Below are 20,022 nucleotides of genomic sequence, written 5' to 3'. Positions count from 1 at the left end.
GTCCTCTTTCTCGCTTGCAAGAACTGTGGACATCATGAAAGACACAGTTGTGTCTCGCAATCCGCGTAAAAGCTGTGTTCATGGTTACGTCCTTCCTCTGTGTCCTGTTCCCCCTTCTTTTTTCTCCTCACACAGACAATTGCCGCGTCCAGGGCACAGGAACAGCAACTAAGCTCGATCTGTTGCACAAGCGGATGGCTAGTGTCAGGGGCAACTACGAGAAATCCTGGTAAGACTCTTTCGCTACTGAACCCCTTTCTCCCTTCCACAGTGATGTGCCTGTCTTAGAAGCCCCTATCTTTTCATTTCTTGAATAGGACATACACGTCCAAGTAGCGTGTACATGTCCAGGCTGCGTGACAGACAGTCTATGAGATCGTCTCGCCATACATTGCGCGACTTTGGTCAACGTGCGTCCAGTTTCTCCTTGATGCTATGTTTGTAGGCATCGCTGAATTGAGTGCCTTTTTTTTTTTGGTACCTATCCATTGTATATCATGGCCTATGCAAACGCGACCTAAACTTTAGTAGGCGAAACCATGTTCACCCTTGTCACACTGTGGTACAATGACCCGCCTGCATCATTCTGCAGATAGAAAGCAAAAAAGACACGTTTGTGGATTTTGCCATTTCGCTGGGTTAACCTTTAGGCTGTACATATTACTGGAAGAAAACCAAGAAAGGCACGTTCTGGACCTGTTCTCAATTGCAGCGCAGTCTGAAAAGCGAAGCATGCCCACAGAATTATCTGTCTCCTACAAGCACAACCTACATCTTGAACACTCAATCTCAAGGACAGTAAAGCAAATGGTCTCGCGCGTTTGCTTAGAGCAACCTTTCCTCCATTTATTGAAGTTATTTCCGCGTTTATTAATCATCAAGGATAGAAAGCAGACAAAAATCAGGCAAAGAAAATACGTGCTGCACATCTAGTAAACGTAGGGAATGATTCGCCACTTGACTTTCTCGCAGTACTTCTCCCAGTCCTTGCCATACTTCTTGCGGCACTTTTCCTCGTCCCTCCGCTCGCGGTGGAACAACAGCACGGCAAAGTAGATTGGGTAAAAGTAAGGGATTGGGCTTAAAAGACCTACAAGCGCGAGCAACAAGAAGGAGATATTACGAGCAAGAGTTAGAACCTTATTCAATCTCGGACGAGCTTTCCATCAATCGCGCAAAGGGGAGCGAATGGGGCTTACCACAGGGCAATGACCAGGCAAGGGCCATCAGCCAGTCGCCAAAGTAGTTAATATGGCGGGCAGTACCCCACCATCCACTGATCAGCAGCTTGGACCCAGTTGCTGTCTCCATGTACTTCAGGCCTATGAGATATCCATAGTTGCCAGGTTAGTATTTCGATCCTTGAACACTCGCGCATCCCATACAGACGCACCAAGCTGAAACCTACCCTTGTTCTGAGGCGCGGAGGCACCGTAGCGTCTGAAGTTATCCTTCTGACCATTGGCGCCCCTGAAGATATAATAGCCGATGCACTGCACTGCAACGACAATCAAGGAATGAGTCAAACTCATGTCAACAGGGAAAGCAGCCAAGTATCGCGCCTGCAACGAGTAATTCATGGGCAACCAGGTCAGCAGTCCATTCGCCAACATGAATCCGAATCCGTCTGTGGTGATATCCATGGTCGTCAACACAGCAGATTCGTTCCAGAGTGAGTCCACGACGTAAAAGGTCTCGAAGGTTTGGACAAAAATCATGGAGTTGGTGATGCGTCCGAGGTCGTGGTATTGCTTGCAGGCCATGCCAAAGTTGAGCAGAATCCAGCCGATGAGACCAGGACGGAGCTCGATAAAGTACTTGATGTCGAATGTCGAGTCAGGCGAGGGGCTGAAGCGAGGGTTGAGCTCACGTCCAAGCACGAACTAGTTGGTTACCATGAAATATCAAGGAAATGAATCCAGAATTTGAAGCGCGTTAGTGTCGTAGTCAATAGAGGACAAATGCACGCGATCGGATCAATTGGAAGCACAGAGCACAGCATACATCATAAATCTTATTGCCGGTGTTACCACCGCAGGCAAGGATCTTCTCCTGACCGTTGCTGTCAGGAATGAACGACCAGACATAGACAAAAATCGAAACGCCGAACGTCCAGACCAACGAGGCAGTAATCAGCCCCAGGAAGTGATCATGCAAGAACAGGAATGGCTCGACGCCCTTGATGAACAAAGTGGCAATAATCAGAACCGCGATCAAAAGCAAAGTCCTGAGGGCATTGACCTTGTACTTCAACTTATAATTAGATCGGTCCTTGGTCAAGGGCGATCCTCCCACTCCCCCGACCACTGTACCCTCGACAACTTGTCCGGGAATAACAAAGTAACAAATGAATAGAAACAGCATGAAGGCCGAGTAGGTGTAGAAGGCGTCTGTGTCCCATGTGGAGACGAAAAAGTTCCACAGATCAGTAGGGTAGGTAGAAGGATCGGTACCGACCGAGGGCCAGTATCCGTCCTTGGAGTTCCAGTAAGCTGGAATGCATCCGAATCCTGGGCGACAGTTGAAGTAGAGTCCGTAGGTGACCAGAGGAAGCGCTATGAGCATAGCAACCGCACCTGGAGGGCCAAGGAACTCGTACTCAGGATTTGGGTTGGGAGGTGTGCGCCTCCGACCCTTGGACGGGGTTGTCTTTTTTGTTGCCATATGACTGTGACTCTAGGAATTGGAATGCAGGTGATGGAATGAGAGTTATGGCGAAGCGAAAGAAAAAGGAAGAACGTTGATGAGAGAGGAGCCAAGTATGAAGAGGCGCATGAGGAGCGAGAGATCTGATTGCAGGGTCGCCTTCTATAAAAGAAGTGGCCTGATTTTTTGTGCGAAATCCGGTTTCCAGAGATTGCTTGCCGCCAGCTTAAAACCGCTTAAGGGTGTACTAGGCCTTGCGCCCTTGGAGAACAATATGCCAAATATGCGTTAATCCTTCCTATCCAAACTCCAGCAATCACCACACTATGGACGCGGATTGGAATATGTGATAAACTTCCCATGGTAAATAGGTATCACAGCAGCATAAGTGTATAAGTGGCCTGATTTTTTTTTTTTGCAAAATCCGGTTTTACAGCTTACATACCACAGATCTTCGATAACTAGAAAAAAAAAAGCCGATCTCACGCCATTGGAGAGAGGGAGAACTGAAGAGAGAGAGAGAGGTAGTCTTTCTCGGATGCACATTGAGTTTTTCTATACATTTCTGTTACAACGGGATGGTAAATGTGAACTAGAGCGCGGATCTCTGAGTGGCCTGATTCTTTATTATTATTATTTTTCTTGGAAGCTAACTCGCCGCAGATCTTCGAAAAAACTCGAAATGAAAAAGTTGGTCCTACGCCATTTCAGAGAGAGAGAGAGAGAGAGAGAGAGAGAGAGAGAGTATTTTCGGGTGCATATTGAGCTTTTCTATCCATTTCTATTACAATCGCATGGTGAATGCGAATTAGACCGTAGACCTCCGAGCGGGCTACTTTCCCCCCTTTTGCCTTGGCTTGATTAGCGGTATGACCGGTTATGTACACACGCACGAAGTAAAAAAAAAGCCCAGATCCCATGCTTGAGTTTGCCCGACAGGAGAAAGAGTTTAGAGATGTAGAGTCATTTTATCTATCTATTTCCGCCATTCCTGTCTCGCCATGTCAATGCAGGTTAGAAGACACTGTTACCTTAGAAATGCGTCTGAGTCCTAGTCTCTTGATATTTTGACGAGGTTTTTTCTAAGGTTGCCCGCCGCTCGACTCTGAATGACTAAGCGGTTTGCTAGATTTCTCGTGTTTGGTATGAGGATTGTTCAGATTTAGCAAGATCGTGTCCTTTTACTTTTACCAAGCTTACCGCGGTATGAAGGGTGCGGACCAAAAAAACCCCAGTCATAACTAAAAAGCGAGCCTCCCCTCTCTTCCCAAGTGACCTGGTTTTTTTTTTTTTTTTTTTTTTTTTGCTATTGTCGTAAATCAGGTTTCCTGTTCATTTACCACCAGTCTTGAATAGCAGTTCTTGGGAAGAAGCTGTTCCCATAATTTGCCTCGTTGGCCATGGCGGGACTTACCCAATTTAAGTTCAGGACGTTTGCGGATACAAACGACTTAAGGGTTCATTATTATTTCTTTGGAGTTGCTCATGGGCTGAATCTCTTACTCATTTCACCACCACGGCGATTCACAGCATGGAAGACGACTTTCCATTCAGCTTTGGGAACGTCTCAGACCAGGACGAGGGTTCGGATGGCTTATTTTGCGCGCTAAAGACGAAAGGTAACGGGAAAAGGACAAAGGCACCTGTCGATCAGGAGCCCTATTACGCCCAAATTGACGAGGATGGGGTAGGATTTCAGGAACAATGGGCTATGAGGAAAATACTGTTCGTTAGTAAAGAGATCGACCAAGTTCTTAAATAATATTCAATGACTTGAAATTTGATAGTGGTTCCATCGTACAGGCAAATCCGTGCGTGAACTCATGCTACATGACAAAAATGGTGCCACCAAGGTCAAAATGCAGGCAGATCATTGCTACATGCTACACAAGTATCAGGACGCATACGACATTGCACAGGAATATTGTTACATCATCGCACGGAACGATTTGGGCGCAGCGACAGAAAGCAGGGAGGTTCAATCACCCAAGACATGTGCTGACAAGACTGGAGTGCTCAAAGTGACGGACTCGAAAGAGATGCAGGAGATGGCCCTTCGATGTGCCGTGAAGCTGGGGAAATTCGTCGAAGCTGAAGCATTGGCTGACGATCTGGTACGTTGGTGTCGGAGCATTTTACATGTGCATGGAACTGATAACGATTGGCATGCGCTGACATTATAATTCTACAGACCTTGCAGGATATTGGCACTTTGTTTCTTAAGGCAAGGGTGTATATGGCAGTTGGTCGATACAATGGTAAAACCATTAGCTTTATGGCAATCACTACGACCGTGCCTATATAAACCGATCCTAACTGTTGCTCCCTTTTTTTTTTTTTTTTTTGAATGCATAGACGCGGCCTTGATGTTAGTGCAGTATCAGAAGACACGGAGCAGTAACTATGCTATTTGGAGGACCCTTGCAGAATGCTTGCATGAATCTGCTGCCACAGCGAGTGTAGAGTCAGGTTCAGCGCCAGAAACTGCATCGAAATTATCGTCAATATCGCCCAGGAAGCCAAGGATATTGTCTATCCTGGCATTGATCAGCATTTTGCGAGCTCGACATTTGATGCGCGTGTCTAATTGGTCCTCAGTAGACTACGCTCAGGCGCGCTTTAAGAAGGAAATGAATGTTCTTGAACAGCAGCTACATGCTCTCGAACAAGCATGTGATCTTCAAACAGACCGTACAGCGGATCGAACCCTTGGAGGCGAAAAATGGAACTCAGTTGAATTGGAGATGCAGTCAAGAGTACAGGAATATGAACGCATGGTTGTCATGCCTGCTCAGGAATTATTACAGAAAATGAAAGCGAACGGAGGTCAGCAATTAGACAGCTCTGAGGGGATTTTTACATTCGAGGTCATAGAATTTATTGTCGGCTCATGGGATCCGCAGGTTCTGGCATCCGCATTGTCTTCAGGGACCACTGCAGAAGAGGAGGGCGAATTATTGGAAGTGAGTGTTCGAAATAAATAGAGAGGCAGCTTATCAAAATGATAAAAGCCCTGATCAAAGCTTTTGCAAGGGTCGCTCTGAATAAAAAAAAAAAAAAGGGACGTTGCGCACGGAGCAATTGATGTGGAGGGATGCGGAAGAGCAAGGGCGGGCGAATGAACACTCGGAGCCGATTTCACGCGCTTGACTAACCAATGCAGCACACACTCCCTACAAACAACGCGCATAAACACACTAGGCCACTTTGGCACTCATTCATCTTTGTCCTCATCCACCCCATTGCATCAAGCAACCAGTCGACTTAATGGCGTCAACTTCCCTCTCATTACTCCGCTCATTCAAAGGGCCATGGCGACGGCAGCAGATGCTTGCCGGGGACACCTTATCAAAACTCGTACAAAAGTCCACTACTGCCCTCAAGGTGTCAAGACTCTCTTCTGCAACTTGCCGCCATGTCCGTATAACACCCCAGACAGCTCCACAAGCACGCATGCTTTCGACTGCCCACGCGACATCTCCTTCGCAGCAGCCGCTCACAGACGGTAACGACCACGACGACCTTTCAGCCGCATCTCAGAGTCCTACTGCATCATCACCCACCTCAATCATTGATTCGCAACGGATAAAGCTCGCCGCTGCTCGCTCTGTTACTCCACTGTCAATTGCTCAATGTCTCAAGCTTGGTCGATCCCTAAGCACCAAGGCCCTTGTCAAGAACCTGACGTTTTTGAACCGTGAGCTGCCCGTCAGGTTTTCAAAGCGAATCGTTGAGCTTAATGGCCTGCCGACCGAACTGAAGGGGACGGAGCCTTTTGCGAACCTGATCAAGAACTATGCTGCTTCATTCGAGGAACTACAGACATATTCCGACAACAGCCGCTTGCTGTAGGTGCTGACTGGACCCATCGCTTTTGCATTTTTGCGCCCCAGTTTATATGTACACTCTTTGAATCCAAATCGAGCGGACTTGAAAATAATTCAATTTACTCCACATTTTCTTCCCACTGCATGCGCACGATAATAGGTCACTGTCGCCGAACGCCTACCATCGTGAAGATCTAGATCTGGATGAAAACGAGGCTCTACAAATCGCGGTTCAAAACGAATACGCGGATCTTTTACAGGCTATCACTAATCGTCATAAGCAAGGTAACAGAATAGTTCGTTCTTTTTTGGAAACGAGCAACCTGAATTGGGCTGAGAAAATAATAATAAAACATGGTCTTTTTCGTTGTATGCCGATACGCAGATGTGATCTACATGGCCCATGGTATCAGCCTGTTCAAGCGCTATCAGAGCAATCGCAACAGGCCATCAGAGGAGATCCAGACCTTCCTCAACTCGTTCAATCGCGGTCGACTCGGGATCCGCATCATGATCGGACACCATCTAGCTCTTCAGCACCAGCTTTACCATTTGGATGAACCTACGTCTTCGGCCTACCTTTCGACGCCATCGACTGCTCACTCCAGGAGAATCGGCATCATTGAGCCCCAGTGCGATATTGAAGCCATGATTCTGAAAGCTGCCCAGTCTGCGCAGTTTGTGTTCTTTCAGCATTATAACACAGTGTTCCCGCCCAATGTACACATCGAGCACGCGAAAGAGGTCGGTGGCAGGAAGGTGCGATTCCCAGTGGTTCCAGCGCTCCTGCACCATATTTTGTTTGAGCTGCTGAAGAACTCGATGAGGGCAACAGCCGAGTTTCATGGTCTGGACAAATCGTCATATCCAGGTATAAGAGGATCAGGAAATGACGGAGTATCTCATGCATAGGAATGATCCATCACTGACATTCTGTTCTTTTTCTTTCTCGGCGCGGTGGAATAGAAATCGAGGTTAAGTTGTCGTCAACAGCAGAAGGCCATCTCAACATCATAATCAAGGACCACGGTGGAGGCACGGTGACCATAAGACTTTTACGCTGGTTTGTTTCTAGACCCCCTCCCCCCTCCCTCAATTACTTATTTTAACGATCCTTTTTTATTCCTCGTAGGAATGCCACCCGCACAGGCTGCGAAGCCGTTTAATTATATGTTTACGACGGCATCTAACACCGTCATGATAGACTTTCCTTCAATTATGACGGCTATTGAGAAGAAGCCTCAGAATGCTGCATTGGGAGAGAACCTGCCTCTCTGCGGGTTTGGTTTTGGGCTCGCTACCTCAAAGCTGGTAAGCATTTTTTTTTTTTTTTTTTTTTTTTAGCACGAAAAAACCCTCCCCCCATCACCATTTTTGAGTTCTTGTATCGCAGCACACATTGTACTAAACGTTACTGTTCCTGCTCTCGGTTTGTTATGGCCAATACAGTATGCGCGACTATTCAACGGCGATCTGACGTTGAGCTCGATCCCAGGCAGCGGAACAGAGGCCAATATACATCTGAAGCGGCTCGAGGAACAAATAGAGCAGCTGGAGGACAGTTAGGCAACACATATCCTTGCACGAGATCAACTCTTTATTATGGTTGCCATACCATGAGGCCATCACAGCATTCATTATCTTGATTCCGTCCGCAAGTGGATTCCTTCTTGTACATATTCGATCCTTTCCAGAACTCTTGTTCTGGCGCGCAGCGCTTATAAGAAATAAAGAAGCCGTTGTAGCGAGCATATTTGTACAAATAGTATAACTGAAAGATCTATATTGAAGGTTAAACAAATAATCTATAGGTAAGGATTATATAATGCTGAGGTGAGGATAGGGTGCTTATTGTGCAGGAAGCGCCTTCTGGTTTCTGTCTTTCAAGCTCTTGGGGTGAGCCATGACCCTGCAGTCGGTATCCATGCACAGGTTCTTCAACGCCCTCCGCTCCAGCATCTCAAAGAACTTGAGTCCTGAAGCCTTCTCAACGGCCTCGATCGGCACCTGGAATGCCGTCAAGGGCACGTCGTTGTGGATGGTATTATTGGGCAAGACGAACGCGCCGAGCGCCATTTCGCCATTACCCTTGTCGGTCAAGATGACCTTGTAGAAATGGGTGGGTACAGCAATGTTAGGAGGGTTTCCAATGACCTCGTGCTTGATATAAAACTTCTTATCGGTAGGATCCTGATAGGGCAAGTACAGGGGTCCAGTAATCACATAGACGTCGGCATATTTCCTGGTTAAGATTCTGCAGAAGTTTTCGAAATGGGCCCAGTAGTCGCGGTTGAAGCCATCGCCGACTTGTGGGGCAATGTTGGACAGATAAAAGGTTTCGTCCATGGCGTTCTGTGAGCTTTTGCAGTCTGCGGCAGGGGCCATATGTCCGCGATCGTATCCTGAGCGGAAGTAGTCTGACAGCTTGGCCTTGTACAGATCAGGGACCGTGGGGTCCTCCTTGAAGTTGGAGTTGCCACGACCGACACCTTCGCTTGCCTTCAATGATTCCGCAGTGAGGTGCTCTGCAACCCAGTTCGGATGACGGAGTTGACGCTGTTGGGATCGGGAGCAGAATATTGAGGGGAGAAAGAGTTGGGTCCGGTTAATCACACATCGTTTCCAGTGTTCCTTTGCGCGCTGCGATTGCTTTTGAAGCGTTGGATCAAAGGAGCACTTGCGTTGTAAGAAGCAACATAGCCTTCTCTGGTAAAGACATCATTGACAGGGCCTAAGATATATTTCAATGGATGTCAAGGAAAGTTTAGAACATAATGGTCGCAGGTCTAAAGTGTGTGAAACAGCTCAGCAGAGTGCAGCAACAGTACCTGGAAATCCATGGGGCATGATTTTACGGGCATGACCGACCGATGTGCCGGGAGGAGGACGAGCAATGACAGGGGGAGGAGTCGCTGGGCTTGTTGGGACCTGAGGCAGGGGTGCGACCGGTGCTGGCACAGGGACCGCAGGTGCCTGAGTCTTGGTCGTCAGGGCCACGGGGCTGGTCTCCTGCTTAGACTTGAGGTACGAACCCACGGCGATGGCGCCAATGACGGCACCGCCGGCGAAGATAGCAATATTCCTGACGACCATAGCTGTTCCTGGGTTGCGGGGATGGATGGAAGGGGAGGAATCAACGAGTCGAAGGTCAATCCCGAGACGGGAATCATAAAAGGGCAGAGTGGCTGAGTTCATTTTTCATTTTTCATTTTTCATTTTTTGGTTTTGAGCAAACAAGATCTGCACTCTCACTCCGCCTACACGTTCAAAGTCGACTCAGCGACGCTTCATCAGCTCCAGAAAACATCAACAGGAGGAGAACCGAGACACAACTCAAACAGCCATGGCCATGGACAATAAGACTGTGCGGGATGCCATCCAGATCCGCGGAACCGATCCACAGTTTCTGATTGAGAAGATTCTCAGGACGCGCATCTACGAGTCCACCTACTGGAAGGAGCATTGCTTTGGTTTGACTGGTAAGCAGACATCACACGTCCACCAGTTGCGGGACTCATCTTAGGACCCCAGAAGCTTCATTTCAATAACCAAAGTCGCGTTTATTTTTCAATATATATTCTCGCTTTCGCGAATTCATAGAATCCACAATTATTGAAAAGGCTTATGAGCTCACCTACATTGGTGGCCAGTATGGCGTTCAAAAGCCCACAGAGTTCATCTGCCTCGTTCTCAAGTTGCTTCAGATCCAGCCTCGCGAGGAAATTGTCATAAAATATATTACAGGTCTGAACGAATCCGAAAACAACAAGTAAGGGTCGCTTTGCCTCTAAAACATCTCGGGGAAGCAGTAACATCTAGGTGATGTTCTATGGAGAACCTAATTCATTTCATCATCGTCCATGTATTTTCTATCATTTTAGGTACCTACGAGCTTTGGGAGCATTCTATTTGCGACTCGTCGGGAAACCAGTGGACGTTTACAACTATCTGGAGCCCCTGTTGGATGACAGCCGCAAACTAAGGAGGCGAGGCTACGGTAAAGGATGGATCCACGGCATTGCCCTTTGACCAACTGACCCAGATCTGGTGCTTCCCTTCAACATTCTCTAACGCACACGTTGTCTTATCTTCCCATAGGAGGATACTCTATCGTTCATATGGACGAATTTATTGACGAACTCTTACGGGAGGAGCGTGTGTGTGATGTGGTCTTGCCTCGACTGGTTAAGCGCCATGTGCTTGAGGATGCTGGCGAGCTGGATCCCAGGATCAGTACGCTGGAAAAGTTGGAGATGGAGCTGGAAGAGGAAAGAAAGCAGCAGGAGGAAGCGGAGCGTGGACGGTCTCGTTCTCGTTCTCGTTCTCGTTCTCGTTCTGTCTCTCGATCCCGTTCCCAATCACGATCACGATCCCCACGGTCTCGATCTCAATCACATTCACGCTCTCGATCTCGGTCTCGATCTGGATCTCGTCCTCGTAACCGCGCTCGCTTGGCGTCTAGAAGCAAGAGCAGGAGCAGGAGCAGGAGCAGAAGCAAAGGCAGGAATAGAAGCAAGAGTAGAAGCGAGAGTGGGAGTAGGAGTAGAAGCCGAAGCCGAAGCAGGGAGCCCAAATCGAGCCGTCGCCGAAGAGACGATCTTAGCAGGAGTCGGAGCAGAAGTAGGAGTAGAAGCAGGGATAAGGACAGGAGCCCTGATAGAAAGAGGCGCGCATAACTGAGCTGGAATGTTGGCCGATGCGAAACTGGATCTGGAGTGAGGCGTATGTCTTCTGCTTCGGCAATTTAACACGCAAAAATGTACCGCGGCGATGAACTGAATACAAACTGGTTCTGGATAGAGGGCAGTGGCTTGAAATACACGGCACTTTGACAACAGGATAGCACGCAACGGGTGCAGAATCCAATTGCATTATAATTTATCAGCCCAGCTAGCACAGATAATAAAACTGTTGCAAGACACCTTCATTGCTCTGGGATATGCTCATACGCGGACAACACAGCAAACGAGGTCGGGCGGCTGCTCATACGAAGCAACAACCATTGATAAGGAGATGGCGAATGATTTCTGCGCCGCGATACATCATCATCCGCGGAAGTGCTACAGTCGACTCTATAAAAAAAAAAAAAAAAAAAAAAAAACTGCGACCAGAGACGTTGGTTCCTTTACAGAGAGTATCCCTTTGGAGTCCCGATTCTGCCTATCCTAAGATCGTCGTGTGATCCGAATAAGGGGTCGTGCAGGCAATAAAGGCGATAGAGCAAATGACATTCTTCTGGCAGTTCCAGGATCACGATACACCCAAAAGCTTGTTTCCAAGGCTGCCCAGTCTCTACAGAGGAAACATCTCCGTCGATCCACCATGGAGAAATGCTTTTCTTAATCTGATTAAGGGAGCTTCCATGTAGAACGCGTGCCTTAGTAACTTAATCGGATATGTTCCTTGGGGTCGAAAGATCTGGATCATACAAAGTTCTTTCCTTGCTGCGATAAAAATAGTTCCATGCGAACCTTTCCCCCTTTCGCCGTAGTATGGAAATTATGAGCTTGCCGGGCTGAGGCAGTTCGTTTTCAACTAACGTCTTCGAGGCCATGTCCCCACACGCCCTTTGTTTTCTCCTTTCTGTTCTCCCCAGCCCACCCATCGCATCTGCACAGAAACGAAGTCCTCTATCCACAATGACCTCTCACTGCCCCTATACCCACTCCATACCCGTCTTTTGCGCTTCACTCCATGTCTTCCTCACATTGTCCTTCCTTGTCCTCGGTTCTCTTGCGGAGACCCCCTCCCCTGTGCAGGAGATGGCCTTCATCCGCGCAGGATCTAATCTATATATCCAGGGCGGTAAATTCACTCAAAACAACACCGATATCGCAATATCCCCTCAGCTCTTTGCTCTTGATCTCTCCACATCCTGGTCCGTGGACTCGCCCCCATGGAAGGCGCTCGCCAGCGGTGTTCCCTTTTACCTGTTTGCAGGCACCAGAGCTTCCGACAACCAAACTCTGATCACATTCATGATCACGGATAGCACCACTACAATTGCTAGGTACAGCATCCCACAGGACACCTGGCAGAGCATTGTGGCATCACCGCCGGAGACACTTCAGTATGGACTGCAGCCGGTGGCAGATCCCCGGAGCGGACACGTATATATTGCCGGATCAAAACTGATGAATGTCTATAATGAACAACGCGGCACCTGGGGGTTCACTGCCATTCCGGACAACGTACTGAGCCAGAAGGTTTATGGGAGGGCGGTTTTCAATAACGCCAGGAACTCGATTATGTATCTGGGCGGGTACTCTGCGACCAATGAACAGACCACCTATGTCACAGAGTACTCCATTGGCACAGGCGCCTGGTCCAATTTCGTAAGCAGGCAAAAGGCGACGTACATCAATTGACATCTGTTGCTCCCCTCCCTTTGTATTGGCCCTAACGACTAAAACATCTGCATCTAGTCCACAACTGGCTCCCTTCCAACGCCAAGGACCGATCATTGCATGACTGCAAGTATGTCAACGTTGCCGACGATAAATCATATTTTTAATATTAATTTCAATTCTAACAAAGTCCCCTTGTTAATCAATAGGCGAGGATGGCAATACTGTCATTGTTTTTGGAGGTCGACTTACCGCGCCGCAGTCCGGCTTCTCGGGATCACTATACATATTGGATGTACCGACCGCTAAATGGAGGGAAGGGCCTGCGACGCTACAGCGACTGTATATGGCCTGTATCGTTGTTGGCGATCAATTCCTGGTATGGGGAGGAAGCGACGGCCAGAACACAACCTCGGGGCCTCCCATAATCTATGATTTGTCCAAGAATCAGTGGGTCAACAAATACACTTCTCCCAGCCCGAGCGTATCTTCTCCAGGATCAACATCTACGGCTCCAACATCTACAGCTCCAACATCATCCTCGCCAACTCATTTAGGTGCTATTCTGGGAGGCATATTTGGCGGATTAGCGGCATGTGCGCTTGCGGGAGCGTGGTTCATCTACAGGAGGAAGAGGAACGCAAGGCAGGACAAAGGCTATGAGCTAGCGAAGCAGGTTGGTATCAAACAAGGCAATGAGAAAGCCTCATCAGGAAATTCGGCCCAAGCACTCGATTCAAATCCACTCCATGAATGGAAGGGGAGCCAGAAGGCACCGATCGGCACAGACGCCTGGGTGGGCCTACCGGCATGCGAGCCACATCAAGCGTTACCAGGATATTCCTTCGATACCATTAATTCAAGCAATTTTACGAGTCGGAACCCTCATACCGCTCTGACGTTCTCAGAGTCGACGGGACGTCACCCGCAGGACTATACAGGTGGACGGCCGTAGTAGCATCCAGTAATGTCTTATCCATTACTATGTTTTCATACCTATAAATTTGGCCACCTTTTTCGAAAATAAACTACTGTATGAGATAGTGAGGCTGTGTGTGTGTGTAAGGGGGCATTAGACCTTGCGAGACTAAAATCCTTAAGCTGTTTTGGTGTGATTCAGGAGTGCTGGTGCCAACACACAAACGAACATTCGAAGTCTCTGGTCGAAATTTTCACTGCAGTGATAATAAGAAAGCTTTATTTTATGGTGATCGAATAATGAAGAGAGAGAGTATGCTTGAACGGGCTATGCAGTGATACCAACTGCAGGCAGATACAGAGGGCGGAGCGAAGGGTGAATGGAGGCCGCGGCAAAGAAACGTTAGGCGTAGATGTCATGGATACTTGTAAACCTCTTCACACCACCTTCCCTTTTTTCTCTTGCTCCATCTACTGTGTCTCTTACGGTCTCCCACTTCTCTCCCCGCTTCTATTTTTTTCTTTTCTTCTTTTTTTTTTTTTTTTTTTTTTTTTTTTTTTTTCGGAGGCATTCATCGTTCATCGCGGTAATGTCTGCGAGTGCACTCAACTCTACACATATCACATTGGATATGAATATAGGTATCTGGAAGTAAAGGTCTCCACACGGCGCTGGAGTGGAGTATTATGGCCTGTACCGTTTATTAGGACCCAGCTACTTGCATAGGAGGATACGATGGCCAAAGCAAAACTATGAAAAACTCCCCACGTTTTCTTAATATTTGGTCAAAAAACCCAGTGAGTCGACCATTTACACCGCCCGTACTATAAAGGCCTCCAATCCCAAGGTTATTTATTCTATAAACCATCCTTGAATGGCTAACAGGATTCATGGTTGTAGTGGTCTGGTTCTTCCCGCAAGCCGAGAAAGGACATGGGGTCGGGTCATGGAGAGCTTATGGACAAGGGAGTGTAGTAGAAGTTTAGCGGCTCAGGCCCCCTCCCCCCCTCGATTTAATTGAAGAGGTTTGGGAGGCGGAGGAGAACCTTACGAGTGCCGGCGATTCATTCTTTATTCTAGGTTATGGCAGTTCAGCCGATAGATATTACGATATATAATATACACAGACGTGAAGAACGTCTTGGACGGATTCGGATCCGAAAAAAAAAAAAGTCGGCATATTAAAGCAAGGACAGAGTTGCCACGACTGCTGCCAGAAGAATCATCTCGCCCCTGATCAGGGCAGCCCAAGTCTGGGAGGCAGTCGAGGGTTTGTTGGAACTATCTTTGGAGGGGGGTGTACCAGCAGGAGTGGGCGAATAATTGGTTCCCCAGGTGTTGGCAGAGATGTTGAAGATCGCAGGCCCATCTTCGTTGGCGGTGTAGTTTCCGGTCGCGTAGACGTTATATCCTCCCCAGATTATGAAGAAATCGCCAGTGACGGCACAGGCTGCACCGTGATAGGGCTTTGAGGCATTGGCCATTTTTCTCCAGACAGAAGAGGGGACATCATAGACGTAGATGTCGTCCAGGGCAGCATTTTTAGCGCCGGTTGTGTCGGTGACGGATTTTCCACCGGCCAGGATGAGTTTCGTGCCACCGTAGGCTATGGAAGAGAGAGAGAGAGAGAGAGAGAGAGAGAGAGAGAGAGAGAGAAAGAAGAGGTGAGGGACCGAGTGAGTGGGCAGTGGTGGGATGGCGTAGGAGAAAGAGTTTAGTCCACACAATCCTGCGGTAGTCCTTACCAGGCGCGAAGCACACGCCGCCACGAGAGGTGGGTGCATCTCCGGTCGTGTTCTAGAAACCAATAAAGCGTGCTTTGTTAGATCTATCTCTTTTTTTTTTTTGTTCCTTGTCTTTTAACTTTAAATCTCCAACTTACCAGCTGAGTCCATTTCTTGGATGAGGTGTCGTATTCAAACAACGCGCTGTCATTCTGAGTCCTCTCCCACTCAAATGCATACAGCTTCTTCGTTGCCGCACTGAACACCAGCGAGTTTGGGTTCGTCCCGTTGGGTCCACCAGAATTAGTGTTATATGAATAGGTGTAATTGCCGGTTGCAGGGTCGAACGCTGCCATGGAAACAAGGTAACCATCAGCCTCCGGATCTGCTATGGTCCATAGCGGAACCAAGGGTCCAAACCCATGGAGTATTCCTGTTTCGGGATCCGTGACAATATGATCTGCGAATTCGAAAGGGACGCTGTCGTTGCCTAGGGACGGCGCGCTAGTATCGGGAGCCCATGTGTTAGTCTTGACGTCGTACTTGTGGACTTTGCCGTCGAAGAAGAATAGGGTCGCATTATCCTTGGAGATCCCGAATTGCCCCGCAGTTTCGCCCTCGCCAGTGCTTCGGTAGGTCAGGTTCTTCCAGGCCGGTTTATCGGATGTCCAGGGCACAGACAGATCGAGTGAGTAGAGCCCTGCGTAGAGCGCCTGCTCCTCCTTCGCCCAACGGCGTACGCCATCGCTGACAAACAACTTTTGGTACTCAGTGAATGCAAAGTTGGTGAAGCCTCGGGGTGAAGGACCGTTGCCGGGAGTGGGAGCTGCGGTCGGCTCGGGGATTGGGGTTTGAGTGGACGTTGGTCCTGGAGCGACTGAGGGTTCCTCAGTGATGAGTTGACCATTGGCTAATGGAGTAAGGAAAGCAGCAGCAGCAAGGACTGCTGTAGCTGTCGACAGAGAGAAGCGCATGCTGTTATTGTTGTATGTATGGAACAGGAATTGAGGGGGGGGGGAGGGGGGGGAGGGTAGGAGGGCGATAAAGGAAGGGCAGGCACATCCATGGCGGTCGTTTGTGTTTAAATAGCCTTCCGTTGAAGTACCCTTGAACTGGTATTCACTTTGTTCCCGTTGAAGAAAAGTGTAATTCGGGAAGCGCTGCAACAGTTCTGCGCGCAACCCGGGTAACAGTAACATTTGCGGAATGACGCACAAGAGATGGTGAATGCTGCATCGTACTCTTTTCATCTCATCAGTAGCTGAAAGTCTGGTCTCAAAGAGACTATCCTAGATCTTAGACAGACACTTCCCGCAGGGAACATGGGTCATGGGCAGACCAACCGTACATAAGTGGCCTTTACCGCGTGCCAAATTTGCATGCCTTGGGACGAGTGTTCATGGCGTGCTAGTACATATGAATTTACAGTGAAACGCGTCCCTGCATTAGAATTTGTTGTCTTTATTCCGTTGAAGCGCAATGACCGCAGCTAAGGAGATCAAGTTACCCTGACTAACGACCTTCAAGACTGAGCTTGTGAGATCCATCTATGAAGGGGCCTCACAGCAACAGGGGCGGGTGAATAAGTAAGTGGTTCTCTAGGCCTTGGCAGAGATATTGAGAATGGCAGGTCCATTTTTGTTCCTAAACGGAGGTAGAAACGTCATAGATGTAAACTTCATTCAGGATACCGTTGGCACTGTTGTTTTTGGTAGTCCTTACCATCGTAGGCTATGCACGCGCCGCTGCGAGAGCGGGGGATATCCCCAGTCGCGATCTACATAGAGCCTGAGAAAATAAAAAAGCGCTTCATTAAAAAGTGGTTCTCTAATTCACCCTTTCTCTTTTCAATTCGAGATGTCTTACTTTCCACCCGAGTCCAGTTTCTTGTAGCAATCTCAGACTAGAACAGTGAGCCATCGTTCTAGATCATCACCCACTCAAATGCATACACTCTCGGTGGTAGCACTGAAGACCAGCGAGTTCGAATTCGTACTGTTGGGCTCACCAGACGGGGACTTGAAGGAACACGCGGAATGGATGGTATGCAGGGTTAAACGTCGCAGTGGAGTATCCCATGCTAGCAGCCAGATCGGTTCCGTTGGAGGGCATCAAGAATCCAAAATTCCTGCCTTGGGGTCCGTGCCAGATTTTCCTGAATAGTTCATTACTAGGACACTGTTGCCGTTGGGTAGGAGTGCGAGCGCAGAATTTGGATTATGGTTGAAGCTAGCTAATTCAGTGACTGGGGATCCTGTGGTAAATTGGCTGTTAGACGGTGGGCCCAAGAGCCAAGAGGACAAGGGGCTCTTGTTAGGTGGGCGCAGCGCCAACGTTATTAGAGACTTCTCGAGTTTTATCCACTTAAATCAAACTTCCTAGACTAGTTCTACTGGCCAGCCATTCGTCTCATACTCGAAGGGGAATCGCTTCCCAGCTTTCGGCTGAGCAAGGTACTCGAAAAGAAAACTTAGGCGGCTAATTGGACAAACGAGTTATAATCGCGCACTTCGAGACGCAGAGTGGGTTCACAGATACAAGAGTTGAGCATACAAAGACAGCATCAACTCGGCGTCCTGCGGATCTACATTTATTGGCCACTCTCTCTTGCTGGTTGCCTCTTTTTCCGCTTGTCCCAAAGTCCCTCATTCCTTGGGATTATTCTGATCGAAGTTACATCTTCGTCTTTTATCTCATCCTTATCTGCGCCTTGTCTGGCATTGATATTGGGAGTATGCAACGTAATGTAGTGCCGTTGAGCCGTTCTTTAGCTAATTGTTCGCGGTTATATAAAAAAAAAGTAGGGCTAGAACGAGAAGATTAAATCCGTCTACTCAACAAAGCAGGACACTACAAACAATGGTGCCATAAAAGTATTGCGCATTTATTGAGATACAAAAGAAGGAGAGCGTGCGCCAACAGGAGTGGGAGTATAGGTGGTCCCCCAGGTGTTGGAGGACATATTGAAAATGGCAGGACCATCCTCGTTTGCGACGATAACCTCGTTATTGTTGCTGTAAGCGCTGTATCCTCCCCAGATGATGAAGGAGTCGCCAGAGACGGCGCAGACGCCACCGTGGTGGGGACTAGGAGCACTCGCCATCTTTGTCCAGACGGAGGTGGCGACGTCATACAGGTAAACGTCGTTCAGGGCCGCGTTCGTATCATCGTCTGGAGCGGTGCTGGACCTTCCGCCAGCCAGGATCAGTTTTGTGCCACCGTAGGCTATGGACGGGCGAATGGATTACAAGAGGTTTAGATCCACGGATTAGATATGGGGAGACGACAATAAAGTGGACCATGTTCGTATAATTGACTCTTACCAGGTGCAAAGCAAAGACCTGCTCGTGGAGATGGGATATCTCCTGTCGTGTTCTATTTTGCATGTGGTAATTAAAAAAAAAAAAAATGGGTCAAAAATGGGTCAAAAATGTAACTCCATCGCCCTCGTTTTTTTTTTTTTTTTTTTTTTTTAACAGTTCTTGGCTTACCAACTGGGTCCACTTCATGGACAGAATATTGTATTCAAACAACGCACTCTCGCCATCATCCATCTCCCACATAAATGCATACAGCTTCTTCGCAGCCGCACTGAGCACCAGCGAGTTCACTACACCGGACCTGATATCGGACAACTTGACACGATGCGCATCGTTATCGTAGGGCCGCGTGTAGTTGTTCGTCGCCGGATCAAACGTCGCTATGGAAGCATATGGAGAAGTCCTCCATCGATATACTTCATCCCACACTTGAATTGACTCTCCAAACCCGTACATCACTCCGGTTTCGGGGTCAGTGGCAACATCGGCCTTGAAAGAACGCATGTCGCCATGGGGGTACATTTTGCCCTTGTGCAGGTCCAAGGCGGGGTCATCAGAGATATTCTTTGGGGGACGAGTGAAAACACTGTCGATGTTGAGATCCCATGTGTTAGTCTTGACGTTGTACTTGTGGACTTTGCCATCGAAGAAGTATAGGGTCATATTGTCCTTGGAGATTCCGAATTGCCCTGCAGTTTCGCCCTCGCCAGTGCTTCGGTAGGCAAGTTTCTCCCAGGCCGGTTTATCGGATGTCCAGGGCACAGACAAGTCAAGGGAGTGGAACTCATTGTAAATACCCTTCCAGTTTGAGGCCCAACCGAACCAGCCGTTGCTGATGAATAGCTTCTGGTGCTCAGAAAAGGCAAAGTTGGCGAAGGCTCGAGGTGGAGGAGCATCGCCAGGAGTGGGAGTGGGATCCGCGGTTGGCCTAGGCCGTTGGATGTGGGTGGAGGTGGGTCTCCAGGAAGGGGGTATCCAGGAAGGGGGTTGGCCGTTGACTGATGCAGTAAGGAAGGCGGCAGCAACGACTATCGCTGCTGCGGACATAGAGAAGTGCATGGTGCCTTTGGTGTTTTTATTTGCGTACGGAGAAGTGGGACGGGTGGAGGTGTAAGGGAGTGAGGGAGGCAGACCGTCATGCTTAAATAGAGTCCGGTTGATAACAAGAAAATGCCGCAAGTGAGCATGCATACTTTACGCCCTCTCCAGGGCTGGGTTTCCTGTGCAACCAAGGTGGTT

General features: G+C 48.5%; 8 protein-coding genes across 8 annotated transcripts; 4 read left to right on the top strand and 4 right to left on the bottom strand.

Moving 5' to 3' along the window:
• Window positions 1-830: 830 nt before the first annotated feature.
• BC939DRAFT_433693 (ERG4/ERG24 ergosterol biosynthesis protein) lies at window positions 831-2,810 on the bottom strand. Its single transcript, XM_051553258.1, has 4 exons — window positions 2,005-2,810; window positions 1,409-1,883; window positions 1,200-1,322; window positions 831-1,090 (listed from the first exon to the last, which is right to left on the bottom strand). Exons 1-4 carry the CDS (start codon window positions 2,662-2,664, stop codon window positions 930-932), a joined length of 1,419 nt encoding a protein of 472 aa, XP_051417685.1. The 5' UTR covers window positions 2,665-2,810; the 3' UTR covers window positions 831-929.
• A 1,116-nt stretch (window positions 2,811-3,926) lies between these two features.
• On the top strand, window positions 3,927-5,697 carry BC939DRAFT_542 (uncharacterized protein). Its single transcript, XM_051561735.1, has 4 exons — window positions 3,927-4,333; window positions 4,434-4,760; window positions 4,838-4,904; window positions 5,002-5,697. The coding sequence occupies exons 1-4, from the start codon at window positions 4,178-4,180 to the stop codon at window positions 5,628-5,630; spliced, it is 1,179 nt and encodes a 392-aa protein (XP_051417684.1). The 5' UTR covers window positions 3,927-4,177; the 3' UTR covers window positions 5,631-5,697.
• Window positions 5,698-5,717: 20 nt separating this feature from the next.
• Window positions 5,718-8,233, top strand: BC939DRAFT_433690 (mitochondrial branched-chain alpha-ketoacid dehydrogenase kinase-domain-containing protein). Its single transcript, XM_051553257.1, has 6 exons — window positions 5,718-6,494; window positions 6,634-6,758; window positions 6,859-7,344; window positions 7,440-7,508; window positions 7,606-7,784; window positions 7,923-8,233. The coding sequence occupies exons 1-6, from the start codon at window positions 5,914-5,916 to the stop codon at window positions 8,037-8,039; spliced, it is 1,557 nt and encodes a 518-aa protein (XP_051417683.1). The 5' UTR covers window positions 5,718-5,913; the 3' UTR covers window positions 8,040-8,233.
• A 6-nt stretch (window positions 8,234-8,239) lies between these two features.
• BC939DRAFT_433688 (uncharacterized protein) lies at window positions 8,240-9,611 on the bottom strand. The gene is made up of 3 exons (XM_051553256.1): window positions 9,302-9,611; window positions 9,155-9,204; window positions 8,240-9,029 (listed from the first exon to the last, which is right to left on the bottom strand). The coding sequence occupies exons 1-3, from the start codon at window positions 9,564-9,566 to the stop codon at window positions 8,322-8,324; spliced, it is 1,023 nt and encodes a 340-aa protein (XP_051417682.1). The 5' UTR covers window positions 9,567-9,611; the 3' UTR covers window positions 8,240-8,321.
• A 107-nt stretch (window positions 9,612-9,718) lies between these two features.
• Window positions 9,719-11,486, top strand: BC939DRAFT_433684 (PRP38 family-domain-containing protein). Its single transcript, XM_051553255.1, has 4 exons — window positions 9,719-9,952; window positions 10,074-10,242; window positions 10,355-10,470; window positions 10,572-11,486. The coding sequence occupies exons 1-4, from the start codon at window positions 9,817-9,819 to the stop codon at window positions 11,147-11,149; spliced, it is 999 nt and encodes a 332-aa protein (XP_051417681.1). The 5' UTR covers window positions 9,719-9,816; the 3' UTR covers window positions 11,150-11,486.
• Window positions 11,487-12,112: 626 nt separating this feature from the next.
• Window positions 12,113-13,775, top strand: BC939DRAFT_497963 (uncharacterized protein; the record flags this gene model as incomplete). Its single annotated transcript, XM_051559758.1, has 3 exons — window positions 12,113-12,808; window positions 12,899-12,950; window positions 13,030-13,775. 3 exons carry the CDS (start codon window positions 12,113-12,115, stop codon window positions 13,773-13,775), a joined length of 1,494 nt encoding a protein of 497 aa, XP_051417680.1.
• A 934-nt stretch (window positions 13,776-14,709) lies between these two features.
• On the bottom strand, window positions 14,710-16,481 carry BC939DRAFT_433680 (uncharacterized protein). The gene is made up of 3 exons (XM_051553254.1): window positions 15,622-16,481; window positions 15,485-15,536; window positions 14,710-15,345 (listed from the first exon to the last, which is right to left on the bottom strand). Exons 1-3 carry the CDS (start codon window positions 16,435-16,437, stop codon window positions 14,921-14,923), a joined length of 1,293 nt encoding a protein of 430 aa, XP_051417679.1. The 5' UTR covers window positions 16,438-16,481; the 3' UTR covers window positions 14,710-14,920.
• Window positions 16,482-18,197: 1,716 nt separating this feature from the next.
• On the bottom strand, window positions 18,198-19,941 carry BC939DRAFT_433677 (uncharacterized protein). The gene is made up of 3 exons (XM_051553253.1): window positions 18,955-19,941; window positions 18,787-18,838; window positions 18,198-18,688 (listed from the first exon to the last, which is right to left on the bottom strand). Exons 1-3 carry the CDS (start codon window positions 19,840-19,842, stop codon window positions 18,348-18,350), a joined length of 1,281 nt encoding a protein of 426 aa, XP_051417678.1. The 5' UTR covers window positions 19,843-19,941; the 3' UTR covers window positions 18,198-18,347.
• Window positions 19,942-20,022: the final 81 nt, after the last annotated feature.

The sequence above is a fragment of the Gamsiella multidivaricata genome (genome assembly GCF_025024155.1).
Source record: "Gamsiella multidivaricata strain RSA 2152 chromosome Unknown BC939scaffold_1, whole genome shotgun sequence".
NCBI lineage: Eukaryota > Fungi > Mortierellomycota > Mortierellomycetes > Mortierellales > Mortierellaceae > Gamsiella > Gamsiella multidivaricata.
The sequence above is the reverse complement of the archived record's forward strand: the minus strand, read 5'-3'. Positions and strand labels throughout refer to the sequence as shown.

Coding starts and splice junctions, on each gene's coding strand:
- BC939DRAFT_433693 (XM_051553258.1), bottom strand. CDS start 2,664: ATGGCAACAAAAAAGACAACCCCGTCCAAGGGTCGGAGGCGCACACCT. Junction 1,323..1,408: donor CTCCGCGCCTCAGAACAAGG/GTAGGTTTCAGC, acceptor GATATCTCATAG/GCCTGAAGTACATGGAGACA. Junction 1,091..1,199: donor TGCCTGGTCATTGCCCTGTG/GTAAGCCCCATT, acceptor TCGCGCTTGTAG/GTCTTTTAAGCCCAATCCCT.
- BC939DRAFT_542 (XM_051561735.1), top strand. CDS start 4,178: ATGGAAGACGACTTTCCATTCAGCTTTGGGAACGTCTCAGACCAGGAC. Junction 4,334..4,433: donor CCCAAATTGACGAGGATGGG/GTAGGATTTCAG, acceptor GAAATTTGATAG/TGGTTCCATCGTACAGGCAA. Junction 4,905..5,001: donor GGCAGTTGGTCGATACAATG/GTAAAACCATTA, acceptor TTGAATGCATAG/ACGCGGCCTTGATGTTAGTG.
- BC939DRAFT_433690 (XM_051553257.1), top strand. CDS start 5,914: ATGGCGTCAACTTCCCTCTCATTACTCCGCTCATTCAAAGGGCCATGG. Junction 6,759..6,858: donor CACTAATCGTCATAAGCAAG/GTAACAGAATAG, acceptor GCCGATACGCAG/ATGTGATCTACATGGCCCAT. Junction 7,785..7,922: donor GGCTCGCTACCTCAAAGCTG/GTAAGCATTTTT, acceptor TGGCCAATACAG/TATGCGCGACTATTCAACGG.
- BC939DRAFT_433688 (XM_051553256.1), bottom strand. CDS start 9,566: ATGGTCGTCAGGAATATTGCTATCTTCGCCGGCGGTGCCGTCATTGGC. Junction 9,205..9,301: donor CATGCCCCATGGATTTCCAG/GTACTGTTGCTG, acceptor AATATATCTTAG/GCCCTGTCAATGATGTCTTT. Junction 9,030..9,154: donor GCTATGTTGCTTCTTACAAC/GCAAGTGCTCCT, acceptor CGATCCCAACAG/CGTCAACTCCGTCATCCGAA.
- BC939DRAFT_433684 (XM_051553255.1), top strand. CDS start 9,817: ATGGCCATGGACAATAAGACTGTGCGGGATGCCATCCAGATCCGCGGA. Junction 9,953..10,073: donor GCATTGCTTTGGTTTGACTG/GTAAGCAGACAT, acceptor GCGAATTCATAG/AATCCACAATTATTGAAAAG. Junction 10,243..10,354: donor AACGAATCCGAAAACAACAA/GTAAGGGTCGCT, acceptor CTATCATTTTAG/GTACCTACGAGCTTTGGGAG.
- BC939DRAFT_433680 (XM_051553254.1), bottom strand. CDS start 16,437: ATGCGCTTCTCTCTGTCGACAGCTACAGCAGTCCTTGCTGCTGCTGCT. Junction 15,537..15,621: donor CCAAGAAATGGACTCAGCTG/GTAAGTTGGAGA, acceptor ATTGGTTTCTAG/AACACGACCGGAGATGCACC. Junction 15,346..15,484: donor CGGCGTGTGCTTCGCGCCTG/GTAAGGACTACC, acceptor TCTCTTCCATAG/CCTACGGTGGCACGAAACTC.
- BC939DRAFT_433677 (XM_051553253.1), bottom strand. CDS start 19,842: ATGCACTTCTCTATGTCCGCAGCAGCGATAGTCGTTGCTGCCGCCTTC. Junction 18,839..18,954: donor CCATGAAGTGGACCCAGTTG/GTAAGCCAAGAA, acceptor CATGCAAAATAG/AACACGACAGGAGATATCCC. Junction 18,689..18,786: donor AGGTCTTTGCTTTGCACCTG/GTAAGAGTCAAT, acceptor GCCCGTCCATAG/CCTACGGTGGCACAAAACTG.